General features: G+C 35.6%; 2 protein-coding genes across 6 annotated transcripts in view; one reads left to right on the forward strand and one right to left on the reverse strand.

Annotated features, from left to right (window-relative positions):
* The window catches only part of LOC138317369 (streptococcal hemagglutinin-like), a 31,446-nt gene extending 22,842 nt beyond the window's left edge, over window positions 1-8,604 (reverse strand). For 2 of the 3 annotated variants that reach the window (XM_069258982.1, XM_069258981.1), the window contains exons 1-3: window positions 8,446-8,604; window positions 7,600-7,770; window positions 3,484-3,582 (exon numbers count right to left, since the gene is read on the reverse strand). In XM_069258982.1, the coding sequence (XP_069115083.1) occupies window positions 3,484-3,582; window positions 7,600-7,756 (256 nt within the window). In that variant the 5' untranslated portion in view covers window positions 7,757-7,770; window positions 8,446-8,604. Of the gene's footprint in view, window positions 1-1,715; window positions 1,967-3,483; window positions 3,583-7,599; window positions 7,771-8,445 lie in introns of those variants that run through there. The other variant, XM_069258983.1, reaches the window with a different exon arrangement.
* Window positions 1,037-22,441, forward strand: LOC138317370 (TLC domain-containing protein 5-like). Of its 3 annotated transcripts, none has more exons than XM_069258988.1 (4): window positions 1,037-1,161; window positions 13,994-14,256; window positions 16,926-17,021; window positions 17,803-22,441. In XM_069258988.1, exons 2-4 carry the CDS (start codon window positions 14,058-14,060, stop codon window positions 18,450-18,452), a joined length of 945 nt encoding a protein of 314 aa, XP_069115089.1. In that variant the 5' UTR covers window positions 1,037-1,161; window positions 13,994-14,057; the 3' UTR covers window positions 18,453-22,441. The 3 variants fall into 3 exon arrangements, with proteins under 3 accessions (XP_069115089.1, XP_069115087.1, XP_069115088.1); XM_069258986.1 differs by lacking the exon at window positions 1,037-1,161 and adding an exon at window positions 8,764-8,884; XM_069258987.1 differs by lacking the exon at window positions 1,037-1,161 and adding an exon at window positions 8,786-8,871.
* Window positions 22,442-27,536: the final 5,095 nt, after the last annotated feature.

A 27,536-nucleotide genomic window follows, 5' to 3' on the forward strand; every position in this document is an offset into this window, starting at 1 on the left:
AATGTTTATTTACATTCTTTGGCACCATAGGCATTACTGGTATGTATTCTTGTGCCACGATATGTGTTTCTGGATGCGTGATGTGATGACAAGAACTGCTCGCATTTCTGGCATATCAGCAATAGCACAGGATGTTCAAAGCTGTAGACCAACACAGCCGTTATTACGTAACCCTGTCATGCATGCAAGCATATGGTAAAAATGTAGTTCTCATTAGACAATACCATGATTGACCACACGACATGTTGAAATAATAATATACTTATTTTATCATCAACCACGCCTAAATATTACAAATTTAAAAATACATATTCTGCTTCCGACACACAAGAAAACAATCCTAGATAGAGAATGAAAAAAATGTGCACATAATTAGAAGTAACTTATTTTGGCCATATGATACGAAGACCGTTTAAAAATGTCTGACTTATTTCAAACTCCTTTTAGAGTCTTCCATTATTTAAAACCTTAAATGCGCAATATAACTGACGCTCAGACAGTGCTGACGCAAACTATGGCCGGGTAGGATTATAGGAAGATAGTGACACCACATAAAGTTGTCTAATCATAGCAACTAAGATTGACTCACACACATGTGCTCATAAAGTGAACTACGAACTTAGAAATGAACAAAAAATCACATTTTTTTATTCCCATTTCCCACTCCCCAGTAAAATTTATTTGTTTGTTGAATCAAAGTACCGTATCGCCATATAAGCTCAAATCTGAACCAGATATAACTAAGATAATATTACCATATAGATTGTTCTTTAATAACAATGTATTGTGAAGGTACAAAGGCTTTAGTCATTTAACGTATATAATGGCAATATGTTTCCAAAACAAAATAAAATATGTATTGGCTATCTACGTGATACGGTCTATAATTATATAACTTAACTAGGGGGAAATGTTTTAAAGTTGTTGGCGGAGATTAGGAGGTACTGAAAATAGTAGGTGACCGCCTAAACTTATGATATTCTACCAAAGAACCCGGCAGTGACACATTCCTCTTTTTACCATAGCAGCAAACGCCGTACCACTCCTATCTCAACCTGAGTTAGTACAGAAAGTGTACAGTGCATGCAGATAGTTTCAGAAAACCGTATGAAGGTAACTGAAGTTGAATGTAGTCGAATGGACAGTCGTAATATGTTAAGGGTAAGTGTGATTCATCAGGCAGTTTGGGAACTCCGTATCAACATCTGTTTCTCTTACTATACAGCATACAGTCAGATAGACGGTTCGACACGTGTAGCTGCAGAATATCTCGTGTCTGTTGTACCTAAGGCATGTGCACATACACGTGCATTTATCAATAGTGCCGTTATGATAATGTTAACCCATAAGATTAGAGAAATTGCTTACTAGTATAAAATAAACCATTGCCTATACACATGTTGCTTTAAAAAATCTCTGAAATTTGTTAGATGAAGGAATTCAGGCTTGAGAAAAAAGCCGTCCTATCCAATCAAATTTGATGAAATGTGTCAATCATCATAAAAATAGGGATGTAAGACTGGTCTGTTTTACATATAAATGAATAACCTTTTATGACATTGCCTGTGTCGATTGTATAATACAAATTTTATACTAAGTTCTAGGCGGAAGCTGATAAGATTCAATACGTTAGATGTTTACTTTGTATACATGTAGTTATGCGTAGCTGGAGTACTTCTAGTTCACCTACCATAAATGAATATAGCATTACTTACCAGTGGCCAATGGAGCAGACCGGAACTTTGAAAACAGTATCCCCATGTCGGAAAGTTTGTATTTGAAACTGAACTTTTCACACAAAAGTCTCCCTAAAGTAGAACTGATGTAAATCAGTACTCAGTGCACGAGTTTGCCGTATGATTAACCCGGCAATAATTTTCGTGCTTAATGGAGAAGGGAAGATAATTCAAAAGCCTTGCTGTGGTACACTGTATATGCTGCCTGCAAAAATATCTCCTTCCTCCGATCAGTGTTTTGCTAGTCACCATGTGTATATACGTTGCGATTAAACGTGTTGTGTATGTGAATTTTAACATAAAACAAAGCAGAACATTGTCCCGGTAGATCTCCCTACATTCCCATGTGTGGTTTATTTGTACAATGATATTTTTATTTGTTTTTTGTGTGATGATTTGGATTTCCTTGCATGTGTCACCAACTAATTGCCTGCAGAACTGTCTGATATCGTAGAATCAATAAAACACACAGGTAAGGCCATCGAAAGCCATTACGTAATGCATACACTTTTAAGTAACTACTTAATATAGATCTGCCAGACTTGCTTTTTGTACTGATCCATATAGCATGTGCATGTTCAGCATGCGAAAAGCTGCTTTCGGGTTATTAAATTGATCAGTGCATCCTTCAAAACACGCTATAAACATGTATTTCACGTACATATGTAGATCATATCGGCCGGGTAAGTATACACTAATGGTGACGTATCACCTATATATGTCAAAAGTTATGAATTCGAAAATGATATTTTTCTCCATATTGATAATTAAATGCCAACCGGGTGGTCTCCATATTACACCTGCAAATCAAAGGGGTTTAAAAAGGATAAGGTCTAATTGTTGTTAATGTGAATTAGAGTTCCAATATATATCATATTTTTATGTTTTTCTTCAATTGAGCTACGTCTTTTTTCATATTTACAACTTAGTATCTGGATGCTGTGACATGTCATCTTTAATGTCGATAGTATTATCGAATCGATTTATCTAATTTTGTTTTGAAAATTGCCAGAAGTTTATCATCCGTTTAGGACAATGTCTATATCTATTTTTTTCTCAAAATTATTTTCTTCTAGGTTAATATAGTCACATCACGGGATACATTTAGGTAATTATGTCTACCAATAGGACATCGGGGAAAATGTAACGTCTCATATCTGTCCCGTATGTTGACAGAAATCGGAGAGCTAGGACAAAACAATCACGTGTAAACAATATACTTAAGTACATTGTACTTAGTAACAGATCCGGCTTATCATCGTCTAATACCAAGCTATAACGATCAACTGCTTCATCCTTCGAATCTGTTACGATTCTATGAATATCCATATCACCAGGTTTACTTCTAAAGAAGTTGTTTAACATTCATATCACATGTTCACTCAATAAGGCAGAAGTTCGAAAGTTATTTTCATCTGAAAAATATTCATAAAAGTGCCAAGTATATTTTGATTGTCACGTTCATCCTAATAATTCCAGTTTCTAGGACAAACATACTGAACGTAAAATCCTGTTAATGAAAGAGAAATTGCTGAAACTAGCAAATATGTCACCTTTGTATAAAGTATGAGTGCACCGGACATCGTTACCGTGGCAATGAATGCAGTCAAATCTCAAAAACAGCTGCTTTGTAAAAGAAAGGGTTGATAAGGAATCTTTTTTTTTTTTTGGGGGGGGTTTTCTTTAATTATTATTACTTCATATGAAGACAGATAGTATGGCAGTTCATATAAATTACTGTAAATACCTTGCTGTTCATCTGTGGCAGCAGTAGCACTTGATCTGCTCTCTTTCCTTGTCACCATATTTTTCAAGTAGGACATCTCAGGAAGGCGTTTGTAGGCAGCTTTATATGGGAGGGAAAATGTGATATTAGTTAACTCTCTGTAATGCTAACGCAAAGATATTTCAATGTACATGTAATATTTCCTAATAATAAAAAAAGCCAATAGTACCATGATTACTGTAGAAAACATGCATGGTTATATATTTCATGTACTATTGCATTGTTGATACCCTTTTTTCGAAATTTGTTTGTAACTAATGTTAAGTTGACATTTCGGATGGGATAAACCGTGGGAAATAAATATATTTTTTCTCGATTGACTTTATTTTATAATCAGGGGAAAGAAAGGTTTTATGAGCTTGTTTTGGACAACAGACGAATAATGTACTTTTATAACTTCCCATTTAACCTGACTAAATGATCTGCTGATCCTTTGAGTATTGACGAACATCTGAAAACGATGCAATTACGGTAAAGTTCAGACTATCCCGAAAACATCAGAAAAAGACATAAAATGATGATGAAGAAGAAACTTAGTGTAATGTCGAGAAGAAAATGACGAAATGGGTTATGAGGTAAATGATTTCAAATTCAGTCCAGAGCTGTTTTATATGACAGTTACCATTAATGCCACAACACATATAAATGAAAATTCACATAAATAAGAGTGTATGCTATAGTATAAACGAGCATTCCCTTGCGAATGTCCTTAGTGGTGAATAAAAGGCAGGAGATTGATTTTCTTTACTGGAATACTTCGTCAAGCTATATCAATGTTTCATTCATGAAGGGCCGATTTGCTAATATTTGAAGTCATCAGAAAGTGCCTACTTTGATGGTGCTTTCAGATGTCCCCACACAGTGTGGTGGTATTGTACATCATTGTATATGTATTACGTAAATTACAAGTGTCTGCTCCTGCTTAGCGCTAATCATACAGTGAGTGAGACGACTGGTTCGTCCGTTGTCAGTATAATGTGACCGAGTGAGGTCTGTTGCTCTGTGTCTTCGGCGGCATGCTTCAGTGATATAGCTCTATAAAAGGACAAGAGTTCCACTATTCAAGGAGACACAACACTAATATACCGCAGCCTCCCCAAACACGCACCTCACATTTCACACACGCTACACACAGCATATATGGGAGGCCGTCCTTACATGACCCTCGTTGTTAATAGGACGTAAATATAATAACAAAACAAAACCTAACAATTAATCATAGTCAATTGATAGGAATTTTTTTATTTGTTGACATCATTGTTATAATTCCATGTAAACTGCTCGTTTGAGACATGAATTCCATGCAAAGCAGACATTGTATAGTTGAAGCTGAAAATGCTTAATCTTGCAGACCATATGGATCTACTCTCTGCTATCTCTAGTTGGAAGTCCCCATGCAACAAGCCTGTATTGCAGGCTTGGTTTTCGTATATACCAGTTACAAAAATGTACATGTAGTTGTCCTTATATAATCATTTGGCATTTTAATTTAGGTTACGTGAACAAAGCATGATTGTCCCTAAGGGATTTCGTGATCAATTTCAGTCCGGAATTTCCTCGAGATAACAATTTTGAAACTGTTGGGATAAAAGCTAATCAGTCATTAATTTTAATGCATACTTTATTGACATACTTAGCTCCAATATGCATTTTATCGACGGCTGTTTCATTCAGTGTTATATATATATACAACATAAAACAAAGAAAGATTAATAAATTGCAAACATTATATAACCCGGAAAGTCACACGAAAATATTTATTTTGATAAGTCAGGACATTGATTTGTTGCTAGAATTTTTGTCCATATGGGATGAGTCTTAGGTTTTATGATGCAATATTGTAATCGTTCATTGATCCACATGCGTTTCAAAATGAAAGGGAGATAATCCCTAATAAAAGTGCACGTAGTGATGATTACTTGGAAATGAGACAGTATACCAGAGTAGCGGGTTAGTTTATTTACTTTATAAAGGGGTTTGACAATATCATGCTGGTTATTACACAAAATTAATATAAAGATATTTGGGTTCCTTAAAAGTTATAGTCAATTACTAAGTCAATTACTGTTCTTTTGAAGTGATAATTAAATGTTTAAAATGCAAGAATTTTCGTTCCTGTCTAGACTCTATAATATGAATCAATATACAATGTGTGTACACATGCATGTGAATACTGTATATGTACTTCACAAATATAGTTTACCTACTAATAACTAAAAGGCAAAACCAAATGTCACTTTTATACTCGTTTTTAGGAGATAGAAATTCTTTTATTTTAGGATACTTTTTTTTTCTTTTGGGAATCTTCACTGAAACTGGTTTTTGTTTATAACTATACCCTATAATGGTCCTTTCTTATGTTTTACTTTTGCATACATGATAGTCCGATTGTTAACAGGATGTTAATCTAATTAAACAAACAGCTAATCAAATAAACAAACAATGTCGATTTCAATCTCAATATTTGCTGGTCCTATTGACAGTTTGACTTGGTGTTTTAATTTAAAATTATTTGAAGTGATCCTTTTGTAACATCAGCTAATAGATGTAAATGTACAGTGTATTGTTTTTCGTGTTACATAAACATAAGATTTACAATGTATACATGTGGCTTGAAATTGATTATATCTTTAAAAGAGATCAAGTTTGTGTTTCATATTCTTACTTATGCTAAATTTTGTTTGTTTGTTTGAGTTTTACGACCCATTCACAACTAAGGTCATTGAGGGCCAAACTGCAAGGCAGGCATTAGTATTAGGATATAAACAAGGACTGTGTCTAAAAGATCAGGATAAGAAAAAGACAAGTAAAACTAAAACAAAATTGTAAATGTTGATTTAATGAAAAGAGTTGTATAGAATAAAATAGTTTTGGCTAAAACACATAAGAAAGCTCATGCACAATGTTGATGAAATGGATGAGTGTTGCGTTGATACTATGATAAGATAAGATGAGAAAACGTTCAAATTTTGTTAAAAATGCCGATCTCTTGGAGATAGTTGAAAATATGATTATGTCTCACGACATGGAACAAGTGTACATGTCGGAGACATCATAATACTTACCTCGTATGTGTTTAAAATCAATACAATGCAATAAAACATGCCCCACTGTGAGAGAAGAATCACATGCATGGCATGTAGGAGGATCTTCCCCTCTTAATAGATAGGAATGTGTAAAATATGTGTGTCCAGTTCGGAGCACAGAGGGAACAACTTCCTCTCTGTGGTCTCTCCGACTGGAAAGTTTAGGATTAAGTGTAGGTTGTATTTTAAAACGCTAAAAGAAATGATTTTACCAATATATGTTATGTTACAGACTACAACTACATAAAGCTTAAAACTTTAAACTTTAGCTTAAAACTTTAAATCAGTGATTTCCTAAAACAAAATGCTTTTTTATTTCAGTATGGCATTAGCTGAATTGATTTGAACAGTTTTGAGCTGCCTTTAGTTTATAATCTTAAATAAAATGCATGTATTATTAATTTGAAAAATACAGGAACACTGGTTTCTAAAGCATTTTTCCATGTTGAAAACAGTCTTTACCTTATGCAGTATATATACACAATTTTCTTACCAATGCATTCATGAGTACTCATGTTTTTGTTTTTTTTTAATTTGAGCATTTCAATATACTATTGTTGTTTACTTTTTTTATTACTATTATCATTTAAAGATGCTTCCCTATTGACTGCTAAATGGTATTTTTTTTATTTATCAAAAACAGGAGCATACAAATTTCTATTTTCTTCCATTACAACAAATGTTACTTACTTTTACATCATTACCACCATTGAAAAGTTTGAGTTTCTTATTTTACTTCAAGATAAAAATGTAAGAAACAATTCATTGTCTCCTAAAAAAAGTCCATAGAACTATACTTTATAAAATGAAGTACTGATTGCACATCCACTAATAGCAAAACAAATCATTTCAGACTATTTTTTGTATGAGTAAACACCAATCATGCTCTGTTTGCAGTGGAACATTTCAAAATTTACAATATATAATAATATAGGTTAGTTCAAGTGGTTTACATCATATTATATAAGGCAACCATCAATGCATGTCTCACCATTTCTTTCAACAATTTTCGCCTCCAAATACACAGCTGCATACTCATAAATGGATTCTGGGCGATTTCCAATGACACTGCGGGCAAGTGACTCCATATAGAATTGGAAGCCTGGCGGCAATTTACGCCGCCAGTACAGCTTCTCAGCTGTTGTCATCTTCCCTTGTGGCTCTGAGTACATGAAAAAAAAAAGATATAAAATAGGTATAATTTTTCTTTTTTTTTAAATCAATTACTTATGACTCTTGATGAATCTAATAATGATTTAATATAAATACTTTTTTTGTCTGTTTAAATCAGAGTAGTCTGATATTTGTTTTTTTATGATTAATCATTAACATTTATACGCTACATAACATTGCGTATATTATATTTGTTTTACAATCTAAACCCCTAGGACCTCTAAACAGTCTATGGATACTCTCACACAAACACTGTCACCCTTGAAGATATGATACCAAATGTTCTGATGGGTTATATACATAAACTGTATATTAATTTCCAGATCCCTGTGAGCTTTTCTAATGCCAAATTAATGGTCGTACTTTAGCATCAATTGCTAATATTGGCCATGAATTGAATCATCATAGCAAAAAAATCATTGAATCTGATAGTTAAATGATGTATTTTTATACCGCACATGTAGTAAGATAATCAGGTCATATAGTACATGTACATGTCCACGTTTACCAAATTGGAAACAAATGTGCGTAGATCCTACCCAATGACTGGCATTTATTACTGTACTAAGACAGGATCCTCATTGAATCATGACCAAAAATAAACATTTAAAAATATGTCTGCTAGCTAATTGCTTTTGCTACAGTGTAACGGTATCAAAATTACCTTAAATCCTTGTCTGTGTCTCTTTCTCTCCACAAAGAATCAAGTTCCCCTTCCCAAATCCCAATATATTCTTGTTGCTCAAAGCTCCATCTCAAAATTGAAAAATGGTGTAAAGAAACTTCCTGTTAGTGTTGTCATGGTGAGGGTTCATATCTGTGACGTCATACGTAGGCCAAACAAAATAATGAATATTTAACTTTATATTATAGTAAAAAAAATCTCTAAACATATTTCATATACTATTAAAACATTCAAAGTGATCATTTGACACGCTAACTATTTTGTCTAACCAATACGGAAATTATTATTCACTCCGTATAGCACCTCCCGGTTGTGACTTCCGGTTGCTAGTGTTGATCGAAAGTAAACAGAGCAACTATCGTTAGAAGATAATCACATGAACTGTTGTTTAAAAAATATTGAGAGGTTCGTGTCATTGGTGAGTTTTTAAGCATTGTGTGTATGTTTTCATTGAATTTCACGACTTCCAGTTAAAGTATTTTAAATGGAGGAAAAACACTTCTGAAACCGGTGTGATGTCCGTTACATTTGAGTGAAACGTGAAAGTTCTCAGTAGACTTATGGCTTCACACTGGTCTCGGCATGCACGCTGACCTTTGTACGTGGGGCATTACTAGGATTATCTTCATTGTGTGGTTTAATGTTACACACCAATTTTTCAAAAATTTTATTCAGTTTGTTTTTAAAATGCCATTTATGCGTACATATCTCTAGACAATGTTTCCTGCAATATGATTTCTGTACTGTAACGAAATAAAATATTAAACATTACTTGTCTTTTGTTTAACACTTAGCTAATACCCAGATAATTCATATGTCCTGAATTCTAAATTGAAAAATATAATTGATTGTAATGTTATACCAACAAATTGTGCCAAATATTGAAGTATTCGTAGCAAAAGCAGGGTATGCATCTATATATATTTAGATTTTGATAACCTATGCCTGAATATAAAATTTTAAAGGTGCATGAAACCATAAACATTCATGTAGATAACTAGATATATTTCTGATAATACTAATTGTTATTTATAAAAATTATGCAAGGTACAAAATGTCCCGATCATAAATAAATAAATAAGAGTTATTTAATGTTAGCATAAGACACTTCTGAAACATCACGTTACATATATATTTACCCAAGGTAATCCAATGAAATATTGTAACATTTCTGGACAGAAGAAAATGTAGCAGCCTATGTCTAGATCAGGTTCAAACCCTACAACAAATAATCATAACCTGACTCTACTTCGTCCCTGTTCTGTAAGAAATCAGCTGTCCGTCGTTCAGAGGTACATCATTGCAGCTACTCAAACTCATGCCATGACCTCCAAACACTAGTCAGATGCTCTACTGATTGAGCTATCTAGCCACTGATGATCGGCCTTCTTTTTTCCTAGTTTTGTCCTCCGAAGACAAAATTAACAACTCACAAGTTTGCATATCCCTTGTTATGTGTCTTAAGTGTCTCAAAAACTAGATGCTCTACTGATTGAGCTACTTGCATGTCAAGTGGCTGTAAAAATGTAAAGCGTCAGATTGACACACAGCATGCAAAGATCGTGAGTCAAAATAAATTTTGCTGCGTCATTGACCCGAGGTATGGCCCTACACCAGACATCAAACTGTCATAATGACTAATTATAAGTCTGGTGTCAGGGCCAGAGTATCTCGGCCTAACATTGCATAAGAACTTATAAATATATTGACTTGATTTTGAATATTCTATTCAGCAAGTAGAAGACTTTTGGGATCATGTAGGTTTGTGGAATTTGTACATGTGTCTATATACCGTATTCGACCCAATAAGTGCCCTTGTCCCTATAAGCGCCCCTCCTCCTTTTTGAGGCCTCGGTTTAAATTGTTAACGTATGAATAAAGACCACAACTACACAAAAATGTCTAGATTTGCAATAATTTTGTCTTATTAGCACCTTTTCATTTTTTCAATTTTTGAAATGCACTGGGCGCTTATATTATTGGGTTGAATATGGTAGCTTCTTGCCCTCAGCTGGGATATAAACACGCCCTTCATTTAGTTATAATACTGAACATGTGTGATTCATATGGATGAATATTTTTATCAGTCGTCTTCGCATATTACAGAGTTATCTTCCTTACAGGTAGGTATCTATTGTGACATCATCATTTTGTGTGCAAAATTCACTTGTCTTCATCTTCTGTGAAAACATGATGTTGCTCTCGCTAGCACTTGATGTCACAATCAATATATACCTTCCATCAAGGACAGAAATATGTAAAGATTTGTGTACATGTACATGTTTACATGTTAGCTACACTGGAAATAATTTTGATTTATAAATCTGAAAAATTTAAGAATTAATACCATGACAAAATACTGACTAATTAATAAGGATATGGATTACTTTTACTATTTTTAGTTACAGTAAATTATCACAACAGTTATGAATGATACATTGTACTATCAGCTGACAAGGTGACCTTTCTGTGTACATATTTGTACACTGCATAGCTGTTCAAAGGTCTGCTATCTTATGTTGTATAGGTTAATCATTAATTTGTATAATGATAATTCATGCATGTAAATCATACTATTAGTATATACTCAAATTCAGACACTTTCAATTCCTAGCTCTTTGAATTAAAAAAAAGATAAGTGACAAAAGCTAAATCTGCTACTGAAAATCTGTGGTAACTTGTGGTTAAGTTGTTAATACATCCTGATTGGTCAGACTGTCCTGTTAATACATCCTGATTGGTCAGACTGTCCTGTTTATACATCCTAATTGGTCAGACTGTCCTGTTAATACATCCTGATTGGTCAGACTGTCCTGATCATGATGAGTGGTCATGTTACCACAAAAGCTTTGATCATATTATCCTTCAAAATTCTATCGGATTTGGTCTAATGGTTTGAGACTTGCAATTGGTAGCCATACCTAAACTTGGAGCCCGTTTTTAAAGATGCTCCACCGCTGACAAATGGTATTTTTCCGCTATCAAAAACAGGAGCAGATGATTTAGTAGTTTTCTTCAGTTGCAAAAGTTATTACTTCACACCATTACCACCATTGAAAAGTTTGAGTTTCTAATTTTACTTTAAGTTAGAAATATGAAAAATAATTAATTGCATCCTGAAAAAAAATCTGTGTTACTATATCCTATATGGAATGAAGTACTAATTGCGCATGCACCAATGTCAAAATGAATTATTTTATATAATTTCTTGTGTTAATTAGACATATATATACACGATTAAACACCAATTATTGTTCAAATGATGAATATCATTTATGCTCTGTTGGCGGTGGAGCAACTTTTGTAGTATTAATATATATACTGCAATGGTTTTATTAGCTCACCTGGCCGAAGGGCCGGTGAGCTTATGTCATGGCGCGGCGTCGTCGTCCGTCGTCGTCGTCCGTCGTCGTCCGTCTCCGTCCGTCCGTCCGTCAACATTTCCTATAAATCGCTACTTGTCCTAGAGTTCTGCATGGATTGTAACCAAATTTGGCCACAAACATCCTTGGGGGAGGGGAACAGAACTTGTATAAATTTTGGCTCTGACCCCCCAGGGCAGGAGGGGGCGGGGCCCAATAGGGGAAATAGAGGTAAATCCTTTAAATCGCTACTTGTCCTAGAGTTTGGCATGGATTGTAACCAAAATCAGCCACAAACATCCTTCGGGGAAGGGGAACAGAACTTGTATAAATTTTGGCTCTGATCCCCCAGGCAGGAGGGGCGGGCCAATAGGGGAAATAGAGGTAAATCCTTTAAATCGCTACTAGTCATAGAGTTCTGCATGGATTGGAACCAAATTTGGCCACAAACATCCTTTGGGGAAGGGGAACAGAACTTGTATAAATTTTGGCTCTGACCCCCGCGGGGGCAGGAGGGGCGGGGCCCAATAGGGGAAATAGAGGTAAATCCTTTAAATCGCTACTAGCATAGAGTTCTGCAGGATTTGGAACCAAATTTGGCCACAAACATCCTTGGGGAAGGGGAACAGAACTTGTATAAACTTGGCTCTGATCCCCCGGGGGCAGGAGGGGCGGGGCCCAATAGGGGAAATAGAGGTAAATCCTTTAAATCGCTACTTGTCCTAGAGTTTGGCATGGATTGGAACCAAATTTGGCCACAAACATCTTGGGGGAAGGGGAACAGAACTTTTATAAATTTTGGCTCTGACCCCCCCGGGGGCAGGAGGGGCGGGGCCCAATAGGGGAAATAGAGGTAAATCCATTTAAATCGCTACTAGTCATAGAGTTCTGCAGGAATTGGAACCAAATTTGGCCACAAACATCCTTGGGGGAAGGGGAACAGAACTTGTATAAATTTTGGCTCTGGCCCCCCTGGGGGCAGGAGGGGCGGGGCCCAATAGGGGAAATAGAGGTAAATCCTTTAAATCGCTACTAGTCATAGAGTTCTGCATGGATTGGAACCAAATTTGGCCACAAACATCCTTGGGGGAAGGGGAACAGAACTTTTATAAATTTTGGCTCTGACTCCCCCCCGGGGGCAGGAGGGGTGGGGCTCAATAGGGGAAATAGAGGTAAATCCTTTAAATCGCTACTAGTCATAGAGTTCTGCAGGAATTGGAACCAAATTTGGCCACAAACATCCTTGGGGGAAGGGGAACAGAACTTGTATAAATTTTGGCTCTGGCCCCCCGGGGGCTGGAGGGGCGGAGCCTAATAGGGGAAATAGAGGTAAATCCTTTAAATCGCTACTAGTCACAGAGTTCCGCATGGAATGTAACCAAATTTGGCCAGAAATATCATTGGGAGAATAAGAACTGAGTTTGTATCAATTTTGGTTCTGGTCCCGGGGGGCAGGAGGGGCGGGGCCCAATAGGGGAAATGGAGGTAAATTCTTTAAATCGCTACTAGTCATAGAGTTCTGTATGGATTGTAACCAAATTTGGCCACAAACATCCTTGGGGGGAAGGGGAACAGAACTTGTAAAAGTTTTGGCTCTGGCCCCCCAGGGGCAGGACGCGGTGGGGCCCAATAGGGGAAATAGAGGTAAATCCTATAAATTGCTAAAATAAATTGTCCTAGAGTTTTGCTTGGATTGTGACCAAATTTGGCCGCAAACATCCTTGGGGGAAGGGGAACAGAACTTGTATAAATTTTGGCTCTGACCCCCTGGGGCAGGAGGGGTGGGGCCTAATAGGGGATTTAGAGGTTAATATCAAAATTCCTTCAGAAAAGAAACAATGAACCTGTATTCAGAACATTACTTGGCATTACAAACCAGGTGGCGATACAGGCCCTCTGGGCCTCTTGTTTCATTTTGAATTTTATCAACTCATATAGAACGAAATTAAAATTGTTGACCATGGTCTAAGCACCTGTACAGTACTTATTATATTTGTTACCATCAACAAACAAAATATTAGAAATATTACAATTTAAAGATATATATATTGAAATCTGCTTTTGAACTTCTAAATTATGGGACCTATGATATTAGGAAACAAACAAATGTTTACTTAGCCTATAATGTGTATAGAGATTGTTGTATGATAACCTATCTATTTCAGGGACAGAGCTGTACAGATGACAGGGAAAGTTGCGGTCACTACCAGCATCTGATACATCTTGACCATGGCTGCCGGGTCGATCTTGACTGCCCTCTGCTACTCCTTCATGTGGAGTACAATGTACTTCACCCTGTGTCTTATAAACTCCAAGAAGAGCTATGAGTGGCACTGTCGCACGGTGACAGCCGTTCATGCTTTGGTAGTTACATTACTTAGTGCTTGGTGTGGTTTTGTCCAGGGGCCTTGGCCATTCACTCACGCAGGTATGTGTAATTCTGTTGGTAACAATATATAAAGGAATTTTACTAAATGTTTTATTCATCATTTTAGGGTTAGTTTCATTTGTGAAATGCTTTCACAGTATTGTAAATTTTAGGTATGAAATTAGTAAAATAATCAGTACATCAATCTCTTCATTTACCACTTTATAAACTGTATTTGCTGTAATTAGTGCCCCTCCCCCAATAAGTACCTTTCCCCTTTTATGCAGAAGAGTTGAAAGTTGTATAAACGCCACCATCTCAACTTCATGCATGGATTTAATCATATTTTACAACCTGTGATCCACTAACATCAGCATTGTACCCCATATTACATGAACTTATGATTCTTTCACATGTACATGTGAATCATATGACATAATATTATGTTTCAAAGGATAAAAGGTATATACATGCATGTTTATATAATAATTCGTTTCAAAGGATAAAAGGTATATACAATTTTACATGCATGTTTACTGTTACAGATTTTGAAATGTACCAGAAGTACAGAAAAAATAAAAATATTGCTAATTTTTTTTTTTTCACAGCTCACCTGGCCCGAAGGGCCGGTGAGCTTATGCCATGGCGCGGCGTCCGTCGTCCGTCGTCCGTCCGTCCGTCCGTCCGTCTGTCTGTCCGTCAACATTTCCTTTAAATCGCTACTAGTCATAGAGTTCTGCATGGATTGTGACCAAATTTGGCCACAAAGATCCTTGGGGGAAGGGGAACAGAACTTGTATAAATTTTGGCTCTGAGCCCCTGGGGGCAGGAGGGGAGGGGCCCAATAGGGGAAATAAAGGTAAATCCTATAAATCGCTACTTGTCATAGAGTTCTGCATGGATTGTAACCAAATTTGGCCACAAGCATCCTTGGGGGAAGGGGAACAGAACTTGTATAAATTTTGGCTCTGAGCCCCCGGGGGCAGGAGGGGCGGGGCCCAATAGGGGAAATAAAGGTAAATCCTATAAATCGCTACTTGTCCTAGAGTTCTGCATGGATTGTGACCAAATTTGGCCACAAACATCCTTGGACGAAGGGGAACAGAACTTGTATAAATTTTGGCTCTGACCCCCTGGGGGCAGGAGGGGCGGGGCCCAATATAGGAAATAGAGGTAAATCCTATAAATCGCTACTAGTCATAGAGTTCTTCATGGATTGTAACCAAATTTGGCCACAAACATCCTTTGGAGAAGGGGAACAGAACTTGTATAAAATTTGGCTCTGACCCCCAGGGGGCAGGAGGGGCGGGGCCCAATAGGGGAAATAAAGGTAAATCCTATAAATCGCTACTTGTCATAGAGTTCTGCATGGATTGTAACCAAATTTGGCCACAAGCATCCTTGGGGAAGGGGAACAGAACTTGTATAAATTTTGGCTCTGACCCCCCGGGGGCAGGAGGGGCGGGGCCCAATAGGGGAAATAAAAGTAAATCCTATAAATCGCTACTAGTCATAGAGTTCTGCATGGATTGTAACCAAATTTGGCCACAAACATCCTTGGGGGAAGGGGAACAGAGCATGTATAAATTTTGGCTCTGACCCCCAGGGGGCAGGAATGGTGGGGCCCAATATGGGAATTAGAGGTAAATATTCAAATTTCTTCAGAAAATAAACAATGAACCTGTATCCAGAATATTACTTGGCATTACAAACCAGGTGAGCGATACAGGCCCTCTGGGCCTCTTGTTTTTTGTTCACAGCTTACATTATGGTTCATTAATAAGTGCTCCCCTTGTTACAGTTATTTAAGCGCTCCGGGCGCTAATTACGGCAAATATGGTATATCATACCAGGTCTATGACCGTCTAATTTAGATGTTCTAGATATTTTTCATCAATATGATAGTTTCCTGCTTCAAATGATTAAAATATTTCTTGAAGCTTGCGCCAGATAGCTGTACTGCACATTCATTATTTGTGACCTTAAGGCCAAAAAAATTATATACATATGTATGTTTCCGGATACATGACTTAAAAAAAATGGGGTAGGTCGGTCTGGAATTTTTTTTTATTTTATTCATTTTTTTTTTTTTTTTGAGGAGGGGTTCAGTTGCTTCATTACTACATTACAAAGTAATTTGTCTTTCAGGATTAAGGCTGGCTAGAAGTCTTTTGTATCTTACTGCTGTAATTTAGCTTTATCTGGATATATATATATATACTTCTCAGGGGTTTCATTATCTTTCAGGAAAGGCGGTACAATTGCAATTTCAGGGGGTACTTTTCTATACCATCTGTATGCTATCTAATGTAATTTAGCCCAAATCAGGCGGTACCACAACCAGGTTTAACCGGCAAAAAGTACCGGGTACCGCCTGATATTGAAACCACTGACTTCTGTAAAAATATAAGCTGAAAACTTCACACACTACATTTTTGTTTTGAAAAAGTGTGATAAAATAGCTAGGGTCGGAGGTAAAAACTAGGGTAGGTAGGGGTACCTGAAACCTAGATATTTTTTTTGGCCTAATATAACCAATTGTCAATGGTAAAAATAAGTCAAATACTCATTAATTCTTGCCTTCAATTATTTAACATAATTAAAAGAATATGTTGAAACCTGAATTATATTTTATTTATATATTTAGAAATGTTCATATGTATTGAAAATCATATTTTATAATTTTTTTATTTCAATGAATTGTGAACCCATCTTTCTTGTCTCTACAGGTGGGCCCAGCACACCTTTACAACTAGTCACTACAGAGATTTGTCTAGGATACTTCCTGTTTGATTTCACCTGGTGTTTGTACTTTCGCTCAGAAGGTGAGTCTATATAAAATTAATTAGTATTGAAACTTTCTCACAGCTATGTTAAAGCCACACTATACGTAACTATCAACAAAAATTCAAGCTAAATTTGGCTCCGATATTGTTAGTATTTGTAGATGTGGTTGAAATTAAGATATATTAAGAATGTTTATAATATTTTTTTAATAACTTTGGTACAGCAGTTGTTGAATGTCGATACATGTAAACATGCCTTCATTTTAAACTGGTCGCCATAGAAATTACGATTATTGCCGAAAGGAAGTCAAAGTTCATGATTCGTTTTCAGAAGAGTTCGGACAGACGTTACATAGTTACAGTAGTCATTGACGTTCTCGGCAGTGACATTACAATGTCTAATAACTTTGGCTTGTTTGACTAAGTGGGACCCATCTAGCGATGTTTAATATTTATTTGATTTTTATCAAAATATTCTGAATCATTATCTCTCATCTTGACTTCGATTTAGTTCTGTCTCTGCATGATTTTCAACAGGATTTTTTTTCCGATATTCTTCTAAATCATGACAAAAATAAGAAAGATATGGATATTGGGACTTTAATTATAAAAGACCTAAGGTAGACATGCACATATATTTGAATATCATATATGGGAATTTTTCATTATCAGAATTTACCAAGGATTAGGGACAATTTGTTCTACTCTATAGATATGTGATTTATTTTTAGTGATTTATAAAATTGTATCAGTGTACATGTATTATTATGTTTAAGTGAATCACAGTTTTGAGAGTTATCTCCCTTTGTTCATGTTGTAGGTCCAGTGATGTTGCTTCATCATGTGGTCAGTATTTTCGGGTTGACCTTCTCCGCCATTACAGGACACTATGGCACTGAATTGATTGCATCTATATTTGGAAGTGAAGCAACCAATCCGCTGTTACAAATGCGATGGTTCCTAAAGGAGTCTGGGAAATATGATACCTTATTAGGAGAAATTGTAGACCATGCCTTTGTATTTTCTTTTGGCTTCCTAAGAATAGGAGTAGGGTCTTTGTTATTGTATTTCTATTTCCAACAAGATACTGATATTCTTGGACGTATATCTGGTGTCGTACTTTATTCGATAAGTTGGATGTTCTGGGTTAGTATAGTACAATATGCTATTCACAAGTACCAGAAAAAATTCAAAAGATGGGCAGAAATCGCAGAGTCCAAAAAAAATGAATCAAAGTCAAAGAAATTGAATGGACATAATGGAACCACCAATGGTAGCCTTCATAACAATGTAGACAATGACAGTCTCTCTTTCAAACCAGTATCACAGATCAATGGTGATTTAAATTCAAATACAAGGAGTCAGGAGCTTTCATCAAAGACTGTCGCTATTGAAGAAACAACAAATACAGAAAATGGAGGGAAGTTAAATGGGGATCTTCATAAACGTAAGCCTATCAGCGCAGAATAGCATTAACTTGAACATTTTCATGTTTTGCACTATTTATCATGTGGGAAGTTTGCTGACTTTTTTGTGGTCCTCTGTATGGTTGTGTAAGGTGATGAAATGACTGGTTAAGTTGCATAGCATTATTTCATTGATTTTCCATTTTTTGCACTGCGTTTACACACTTAATATTTGTTTTACAGTTACTTTTGTCTATCACATATTTGTATTAAGCATTGAAGTCACTATTTTTAGGTCACCTGAGACGAAGTCTCAAGTGACCTATTCTAATCGCCTTTTGTCCGTCGTCGTCCGTCGTGCGTCGTATGTCCGTAAACAATTTACATTTTCGACTTCTTCTCCAAAACTGCTGAAGCAATTTCAATGAAATTTTGCACAAACCTTCTAAGGCATAAGGCCAATCAAAATTGTGAATTATATGGTCCCCACCCCCCAGGGGGCTGTGGGAGGGGCCAAAAGGGGTAAAATTGAGTAAAATTTCAAAAATCTTCTTCTCTACTCGCAGATGTGGTAGAATCAAATACTCTTCATAGATAGAAAGGTCTTAAGGTCCTTTACAAAAATTGTGAATTATATGACCCTGGGGTCTCTAGTTTCCCCCTGGGGAGGGGGTTAAGTTTACTATAGTTTATATTGGGAAAACACATTTTTGCGCGCATTATTTAGTCATTTGTAATAGGAAATGAGTCAAATGTTGTCAGAATTATCAGTATGAGATGGCCATTTAATCCTATTAAAAATTTTTCTATGACTGACCCCCAGGGGCCTTAGGGGCGGGGTCAAAAGGGGTAAAATAGGCTAAAACTTCAAAAATCTTCTTCTGAAATTCTGGAAATGGTAGAATCAAATACTTTTCATAAATAGAAAGGTCTTAAGGTCCTTTACAAAAATTGTGAATTATATGACCCTGGGGTCTCACGTTTCCCCCTGGGGAGGGGTCAAGTTTACTATAGTTTATATAGGGGAAAACACATTTATGAGCATGTTTTGCTCAATTTTAATTGGAAACGAGTCAAACTTGGTTAGAATTATTAGCCTTAGATAGCATTTTAATATCATATCCACATTGGTCCTGGCCGACCCCCTGGGGGCAGAGGGGCGGGGCTAAAAAAGGGTCAAATAGGCTAAAACTTCAAAAATCTTCTTCTGAAATTCTGGAAATGGTAGAATCAAATACTTTTCATAAATAGAAAGGTCTTAAGGTCTTTTACAAAAATTGTGAATTATATGACCCTGGGGTCTCACGTTTCCTCCTGGGGAGGGGGCCAAGTTTACTATAGTTTATATAGGGAAAACACATTTATGAGCATTTTTTGCTCAATTGTCATTGGAAACGAGTCAAACTTGGTTAGAATTATTAGCCTGATATAGCATTTTAATATCATATCCATATTGGTCCAGGCCGACCCCCTGGGGGCAGAGGGGCGGGGCCAAAAAAGGGTCAAATAGGCTAAAACTTCAAAAATATTCTTTTAAAATTCTGGAAATGGTATAATCAAATACACTTTATAGATGAAAAGGTCTTAAAGTTTGTTTATAAAAATTGTAAATTATATGACCCTGGGGTCTCCTGTTTCCCCTTGGGGAGGGGGTCAAGTTTACTACAGTTTATATAGGAAAAACACATTAATGAGCATTTTTTGCTCAATTTTCATAGGAAATGAGTCAAACTTGGTTAGAATTATTAGCCTGAGATAGCATTTTAATATCATATCCACATTGGTCCTGGCCGACCCCCTGGGGGCAGAGGGACAGGGCTAAAAAGGGTCGAATAGGCTAAAACTTCAAAAATCTTCTAAAATTCTGGATATAGTAGAATCAAATAATTATAGATGGAAAGGTCTTAAGGTGTTTTATAAAAATTGTGAATTATATGACCTTGGGGTCTCACGTTACCCCCTGGGGAGGGGTCAAGTTTACTTTAGTTTATATATATAAAAACGTATTTGTGAACATTATTTGCCCAATTTTCGTAGGAAATTAGTCAAACTTGATTAGAATTATTAGCCATTTTAACATTCATATCCGTCCTCGATGACCCCCTGGGGGACCAGAGGGGCAGGACCAAACAGGGTCAAAATGATTAAAATTTCAAAAAATACCTCTAAGTTCACAGGTTTGATGGAAGCAAATACTCTTCATAGTCTAAAAAGTCAAATTTATAAATCTGACCAACTTCAAGGCCCAGCATATAGTGTTTATATGTCTTTAATTTGTTTCATTATTTGTTTCATTATATATTCTAACTCAGGTGACCGTTAAGGCCCATGGGCCTCTTGTTTAATTTCATCGGGGTATCGCTTATCGGATTCTCACAAAAGTTTGGGAACAAAATTTATTTCATAACCCGATTAAATTAAAAAATAGTGACTTCAATGCTTATAATAAATTTTCCTGACTACTTTAAAATGAAATACGTTTACACGTACGATTCCATTGATTTTTTCCAAATCAATGCGAAACGTCAGTGTTTCTATTGTGACGTCAAGATAACGTCAGGTTTCGGGATTTTTTTTTTTCACCGTGGAATGAAAAAATGAAAATGCCAATCAGAAAGCCAGAAAGAAAGAGAAAATTAATTATTAAAATATAACATAAACTTCTACAGGGTTTTCATACATTGCTTAATCAAAATAAGTTAAATTAAGTGAAATTAGAGTTAAAATTCTCTATGGCATCAGGCTGAAAAGAACATTCCACCAAAGGTATTGATAACAAATGAAGTGATTTTCCATCCACATTTTTGTATAATACAAAATGTCAATATGAAAGCTTTTTGATTCATACAATATCACCTATGTGAAGAATGTATATCAAATGTAGGTACCTTATTTGACCCAATAAGCGCCCAGGGCGCTTAAAAAATTAATAAAAATGAAAAGAGTGCTAATAAGTCAAAATTATTGCAAATTTATACCGTTTTATGTATTTTGGTCCTTATTTATGCCTGGGTAATTGAAATTGAGGCCTCAAAAAGGGGGAGGGGCGCTTATAGGGACATGGGTCGAATACAGTAACTCACATACAGATATTTTTTTTCTAAATTTTCAAAAAATTTCTCCATAATAGCTACACAATTCTAGAAGAATTGTCTTATTTATTAATCAAGGGAATTGCTGCTGTGCCTTTACATGTTATAGCTTCATAGATCAGGGCCCGGCACCATAAAACTATTCTCAGACAGAATTTTTTACTCGAGTAAATGATTTTCCATAAGCTTGAGTAAAAAAATTGTCTGAGTAAGTTTTATGGTGCCGGGCCCTGCTGTCTCTAGCAAAGAAAATATTCTCTTACATATATGGATATGAAACATAGGGATATATAACATACGCGAGTGTCACTGTAGAACCTAGGGCTTTTTGAGGGTTTTGCAACATTTTATTATATATCCTGAGGGTAGAATATCCTTATCCTTCATATCTTGATAATTTATGGAAGAGTATTTTCTCTGAGCCTCATACCTTGACATTTTTGATACAATTTTACAAATAAGAATAAAATACTTATCACATAATTTTGAAAATTCTGCATAGTGATTTCAAAGAAAATTGCCAGTCAATTCTCCATACACGTACATGAAAATTGCTTGATATTTTCAATCAATGCAAATGCAGCTTTTTGCCTCCTTTACAATAATACCAGTTTAGTGTCTGAAAATAATATACGTTCAAATTTTACTGAAAAAAAAAAATTTATGTGTATATTGCGGGTAGCAGAAAGGAATACGTTGATGTTCATTTAGTACTGGTATACTTAGAAAACAGTAATTTGTTGACACAGTGAGGTCACAATGTGGTATTGTGTGGAATACAGCCTCAGACAACACCAGTATATATATCACATGAGATAAACCAGTTCTACACACCTTGGTATGAGATAAATATGTATGAAATATGACTTATAAATTAATGTTAAATTATGAATTATGAATTTTATTATGTTGTGTAGAATGTGATGATTAGTGCTTGTATATAAAGTGTACACAAGTTTAATTGTTCGTGCCAGTTTGTGCCTTGTCTTGATTATGTATATCACTCTTTTTTTATGGTTTCAGTATTCCGTCTTTGCATATTACAGAGTTTTATTTCTTGTTGCAGATTGGTAATTACAAAGATATGTTTTTTCTTTGAAAATATCATATTACATGCATAACAACATGATGTTTTACAATCAATACCTACCCACAAGGACAAATAATTCTGTAATATGCAAATACAGAATATATGTGTATATATATTCTATTAGCTTAATGATATTGGCCTGAAATGCTGACATGGTCAGACACAATTTGTCAATAAGAAATATGGAAATATAAACAATGTATCATCTATATATATAATACAATGATGTGTACAATACTCATGAGGTTCAGCACCCATTCACCTAGCCAAACATTCATGTACATGTATCTATCTATGCATTACACTGTTTTACCGTTATGTTAAATTTGTACCTCTAAAACATATGAATGTAATACGTACATGTATTAAGCAATATGTTATATGAAGTAGCCCTGTATAAATAAACATCACATTCATATGCAACATAAGGAGATTATTAATGAGATTTGTAGGTTTCGCTAATTTAGGACCAAAAGAATCAACAGTGGAACTGTCTTCACCATTAAGAGAAATGATTGGGCATTTAATGCAAATAGTCTACCCAGAAGAAGGAATCTAGTTCCTTTTGTCAGAACAACAGGGATATACCCTGGGTATAAACTATTTGCATTAAATGTCTTTTTCTGAAAAACATCAGTTATCAAAAAGTTGGCCTTTTTTTCACTACCCGGTATGGTAAGCTTCTATTTTCCTTTATGTACTTATCAATGAGCTTTAACATATTCTAAAGATGAAATTAAGAGTTACTATGAAGTGTCTGATATTTGTAATGGTTTTACCACCATTATTGCATTCTATGAACGAACAAGTATCTTTAAATTGATCAACTTCCAACTTATAAAATGTTCAACTATAGTTACGTATGTTTGTGTGCTTGTATGATTTGTGTGAATGATTTCCTGAAGACTTTACTGTAAGCTCAATCAAATGGATTTAGTTTTAATACGTGCAGTGGTTGGTTTGCACATGTTTCTTGTTTTGGGTCCATAGTAGATCACATATCATGAAATCTGATTAGAGACATATTTATGAGGATGAGTTATTCTGTATTTCCATATTGCAGAGTTATCTGCCCTTGCGGGTAGGTATTGATTGTGATATGTCGTGTGTTTGGGAGCGTAACGTCATACTTTTCGCAGAAATCAACGTGAATTGCACTCATAAAATAAGAACTTCACAACTGATACCTATCCGCAAGGGAGCTAACTCTGTTATATGCAAAGAGGCAATACTGCATACTTCTTCTTCAAGTCTTGATACATGTATGTGTAGGTTTATATATTATTGGTGTGTATCGATGGAAACCCTCAATTCACTACTCTGTCGCACAAACAATGGAGCGACAACTCATGGGTTTCATCCCACAATCAATAGAGCGGTGTCTCGTGGGTTTCTGACGTTGACCAGTTTGTTGAAAATTTGTTGTATGTACAAGGTATGTACTAGACAATGTTTATTGTACTATATACCATATATATGTTGAGCAAACAATCATCACCATAATATATTTACATTTAATCTAGAACATGTAGCACAGATCCAAATGCTAAACAGAGAGATAGACTTGATATACTTTACTAGTTGCATTAACATGTAACAGTTATAATTTTGTAAAACTCTCCTCATATTGAATTTAACGTACATGTGATTAAATTAATGAGTTATGGTATTTATTACCATAAATTGTAAAAAAAAAACCAACATTAGCTCAGTGAGAGATAAGTAGAAAATAATTACATTTGTACATATATTATACATATTGTAAATAGGCTAATAGCAATGCAGCAATTTTATTCTGAAAAGGTGAGTGATGAAATAGTGTGATCAAAGTTATTGTGACCAATATATATATATATACAATCCTATAGAAAGTCCATATTGCCATTATCTTTGTGATAACTTATGAATTTATGTGTAGGAAAGAAAAAGCATTTTTATGTGAATTTACTTGAAGGAGAAAGGCATTTTTGTGTTTTTATGCAAAGGACATACATAAGTTTATATTTATGTTAATTTATATCTATTATTCCGTCTTTGCATATTATAGAGTTACCTTTCTTCCAGGTAGGTATCCATGGTTAAGACATTATTATGGGAGCGCAACTCATGTTGTTTATTTCTGCCTCTGAAACACATGATGTCACATTCAATACTTACCAGCAAGGGCAGATAACTCTGTAATATGCAAATACAGAATGGAAAAATAGAATGGAATGCATTGTTTGAATTACTATGTTACTACTCATGTTTCCCTTCAATAGCAATACATTTTCAATATATTGTTTGCTGGTATCCCACATTACGTTTTAGGCAGAAATTTATCAACAGATTATCTCCCCTTAGTTTAAAATGAAAGATGTTTTAGACACCAACCAGTGATATTAAAAAATGAATTTATTGGTGAGAATTTCACTTTTCAAACAAATATAAAGTATTTGTGTTCTGGAAATCACTTGACAATTTCAATGAAGCTATTATTTAGTTTCTTTCACTCTCAGAAACATATTATGTATACATGTTTCTGTAACTTTTTACACGTATGCTGACAAGATCAAATGATATTCTATGAATGTGATGATAAATGAATTGTATGTGTTTAGTTTTAAAATATGCATGAACAAGATATTATTTACTACTACATGTCATTGTCTTATTCATAATCTTGTGTTATTGTATTAGGTAAAAGTGATTAACAAAGATGTTATTTATGCAAATTATCACAGGGACTTTGTAAAATCTCCCAACATGCATTAATTTATATATACATACTAGTCTATGATATAAACTATTTGATTATCACTGTGTGGGATATTTTGTGAAGTCCCTGTGACAAACAAGTGTGAAATAATTGTGTATTGATTTCGTATTAAATCACTTATGTATTTTGACTTGTGTTCAATTCTACTGTTAGCTATATTTAAATCCATTTACAAAGATGAAATTATTTTCTATTTAAGATATATTTCTGTAAATATGTTTTCCTAATATTATTTTCATAAATAAAAAAAAACAGTGATTCATTGAAATAAGTTATGTCTTATTTATTAGCTCACCTGGCCCGCAAGGCTTACCCCCTGGGGCCAGGAGCTCGAGGGGAGGTACCTAATAGGGGAAATTAAGATAAATTATTTAATCGCTTCTAGTAGGCCAGTTAAATGACTTTTGACTTCAAGTCGTGATGCAAATGTCCCCTTTGACATAAATGTACCTTAGGGCATAAGAAACAAATAATTCAAAGACGCGCAAGATCTCCATGCTTACCAAAATATACACAGATGGTGGGCTATTCAAATTGCTGTCGTCCGCCCTTCCGTCCGATATCATTTCTTGTTACTGCTATTTCTCATAAAGTGCTGAAGGGATCTTTCTCAAATTTTACATGTATGTTCCCCTAGGGCCCTAGTTGTGCATTTTGCATTTTGAGACCAATCGGTCAACAAGATCATGGCTGCCAGGCAGCTATCTTGGATTTTTAGCCCACCATCATCAGATGGTGGGCTATTCAAATCGCCCTGTGTCTGTGGTCCGTTGTCCGCCGTCCGTCGTCCGTCCGTAAACAATGCTTGTTATCACTATTTCTTAAAAACTGCTGCAGGGATTTTGTTCAAACTTCACATGGAGGGTCCCCTTGGTCCATATTTGTGCCATACAGATTTTGAGGCTGATCAGAAAAACAAGATGGCCGCCAGGCAGCCATCTTTGATTTTGGCAGTTGAAGTTTGTTATCGATATTTCTTGAGAACTACTGAAGGGATTTTGTTCAAACTTCACATGGAGGTTACCCTTGGTCCCTAGCTGTGCCATACAGATTTCGAGGCTGATCGGAAAAACAAGATGGCCGCCAGGCAGCCATCTTTGATTTTGGCAGTTGAAGTTTGTTATCGATATTTCTTGAGAACCACTGAAGGGATTTTGTTCAAACTTCACATGGAGGTTACCCTTGGTCCCTAGTTGTGCCATACAGATTTCGAGGCTGATCGGAAAAAACAAGATGGCCGCCAGGCAGCCATCTTTGATTTTGGCACTTGAAGTTTGTTATCGATATTTCTTGAGAACTACTGAAGGGATTTTGTTCAAACTTCACATGGAGGTTACCCTTGGTCCCTATTTGTGCCATACAGATTTTGAGGCTGATAGGAAAAATAAGATGGCCGCCAGGCGGCCATCTTTGATTTTGATAATTAAGGTTTGATATCCCCATTTCTCAAAAAGTGCTGAAGGGATCTTTCTCAAATTTAATATGTAGGTTCCCCTAGGGCCCTTGTTGTGCATATTGCATTTTTAGACCAATCGGTGAACAAGATGGCCGCCAGGCCGCCATCTTCGATTTCGATAGTTAAATTTTGTTATGGCTATTTCTCAGATAGTACTGAAGGGATCTGTCTCAAATTTCATATGTAGGTTCCCCTAGGGACCTAGTTGTGCATATTGCATTTTAGGACCAATCGGTTAACAAGATGGCCGCCAGGCAGCCATCTTGGATTTTGTTATTCAAAGTTTGTTATCGCTATTTCTCAGAAAGTACTGAAGGGATCTGTCTCAAAATTCATATGTAGGTTCCCCTAGGGCCCTAGTTGTGCATATTGTGATTTGGGACCGATCGGTCAACAAAATTGCTGCCAGGCAGCCATCTTGGATTTTTATATTCAAAGTTTGTTATTGCTATTTCACAGAAAGTTTGAATGGATCTTTCTCAAATTTCCCATGTAGGTTCCCCTAGGGCCCTAGTTGTGCATATTGTGATTTGGGACCGATTGATCTACAAGATGGCCGCCAAGGAGTCATCTTGGATTTTGATAGTTGAAGTTTGTTACCGCTATTTCTCAAAAGTTTGTTAAGCGATCTGTCTCAAATTTTATATGTAGTGTGTTTGAAAAAGTTTGAAAAGCAGGGAAAAGATCCTCTTTCCATTGTCAGACATAAATCATTCTTTGGTGGGCGCCAAGATCCCTCTGGGATCTCTTGT

The sequence above is a fragment of the Argopecten irradians genome, chromosome 3 (assembly GCF_041381155.1).
Source record: "Argopecten irradians isolate NY chromosome 3, Ai_NY, whole genome shotgun sequence".
In the NCBI taxonomy this organism is placed as follows: domain Eukaryota; kingdom Metazoa; phylum Mollusca; class Bivalvia; order Pectinida; family Pectinidae; genus Argopecten; species Argopecten irradians.

What these genes read in the sequence shown, in the direction of transcription:
- LOC138317370 (XM_069258988.1), top strand. Translation starts at nt 14,058, where the DNA reads ATGGCTGCCGGGTCGATCTTGACTGCCCTCTGCTACTCCTTCATGTGG. An exon ending in TTGGCCATTCACTCACGCAG is followed by an intron (nt 14,257 to 16,925) that starts GTATGTGTAATT and finishes TTGTCTCTACAG; the next exon opens with GTGGGCCCAGCACACCTTTA. An exon ending in TTTGTACTTTCGCTCAGAAG is followed by an intron (nt 17,022 to 17,802) that starts GTGAGTCTATAT and finishes TTCATGTTGTAG; the next exon opens with GTCCAGTGATGTTGCTTCAT.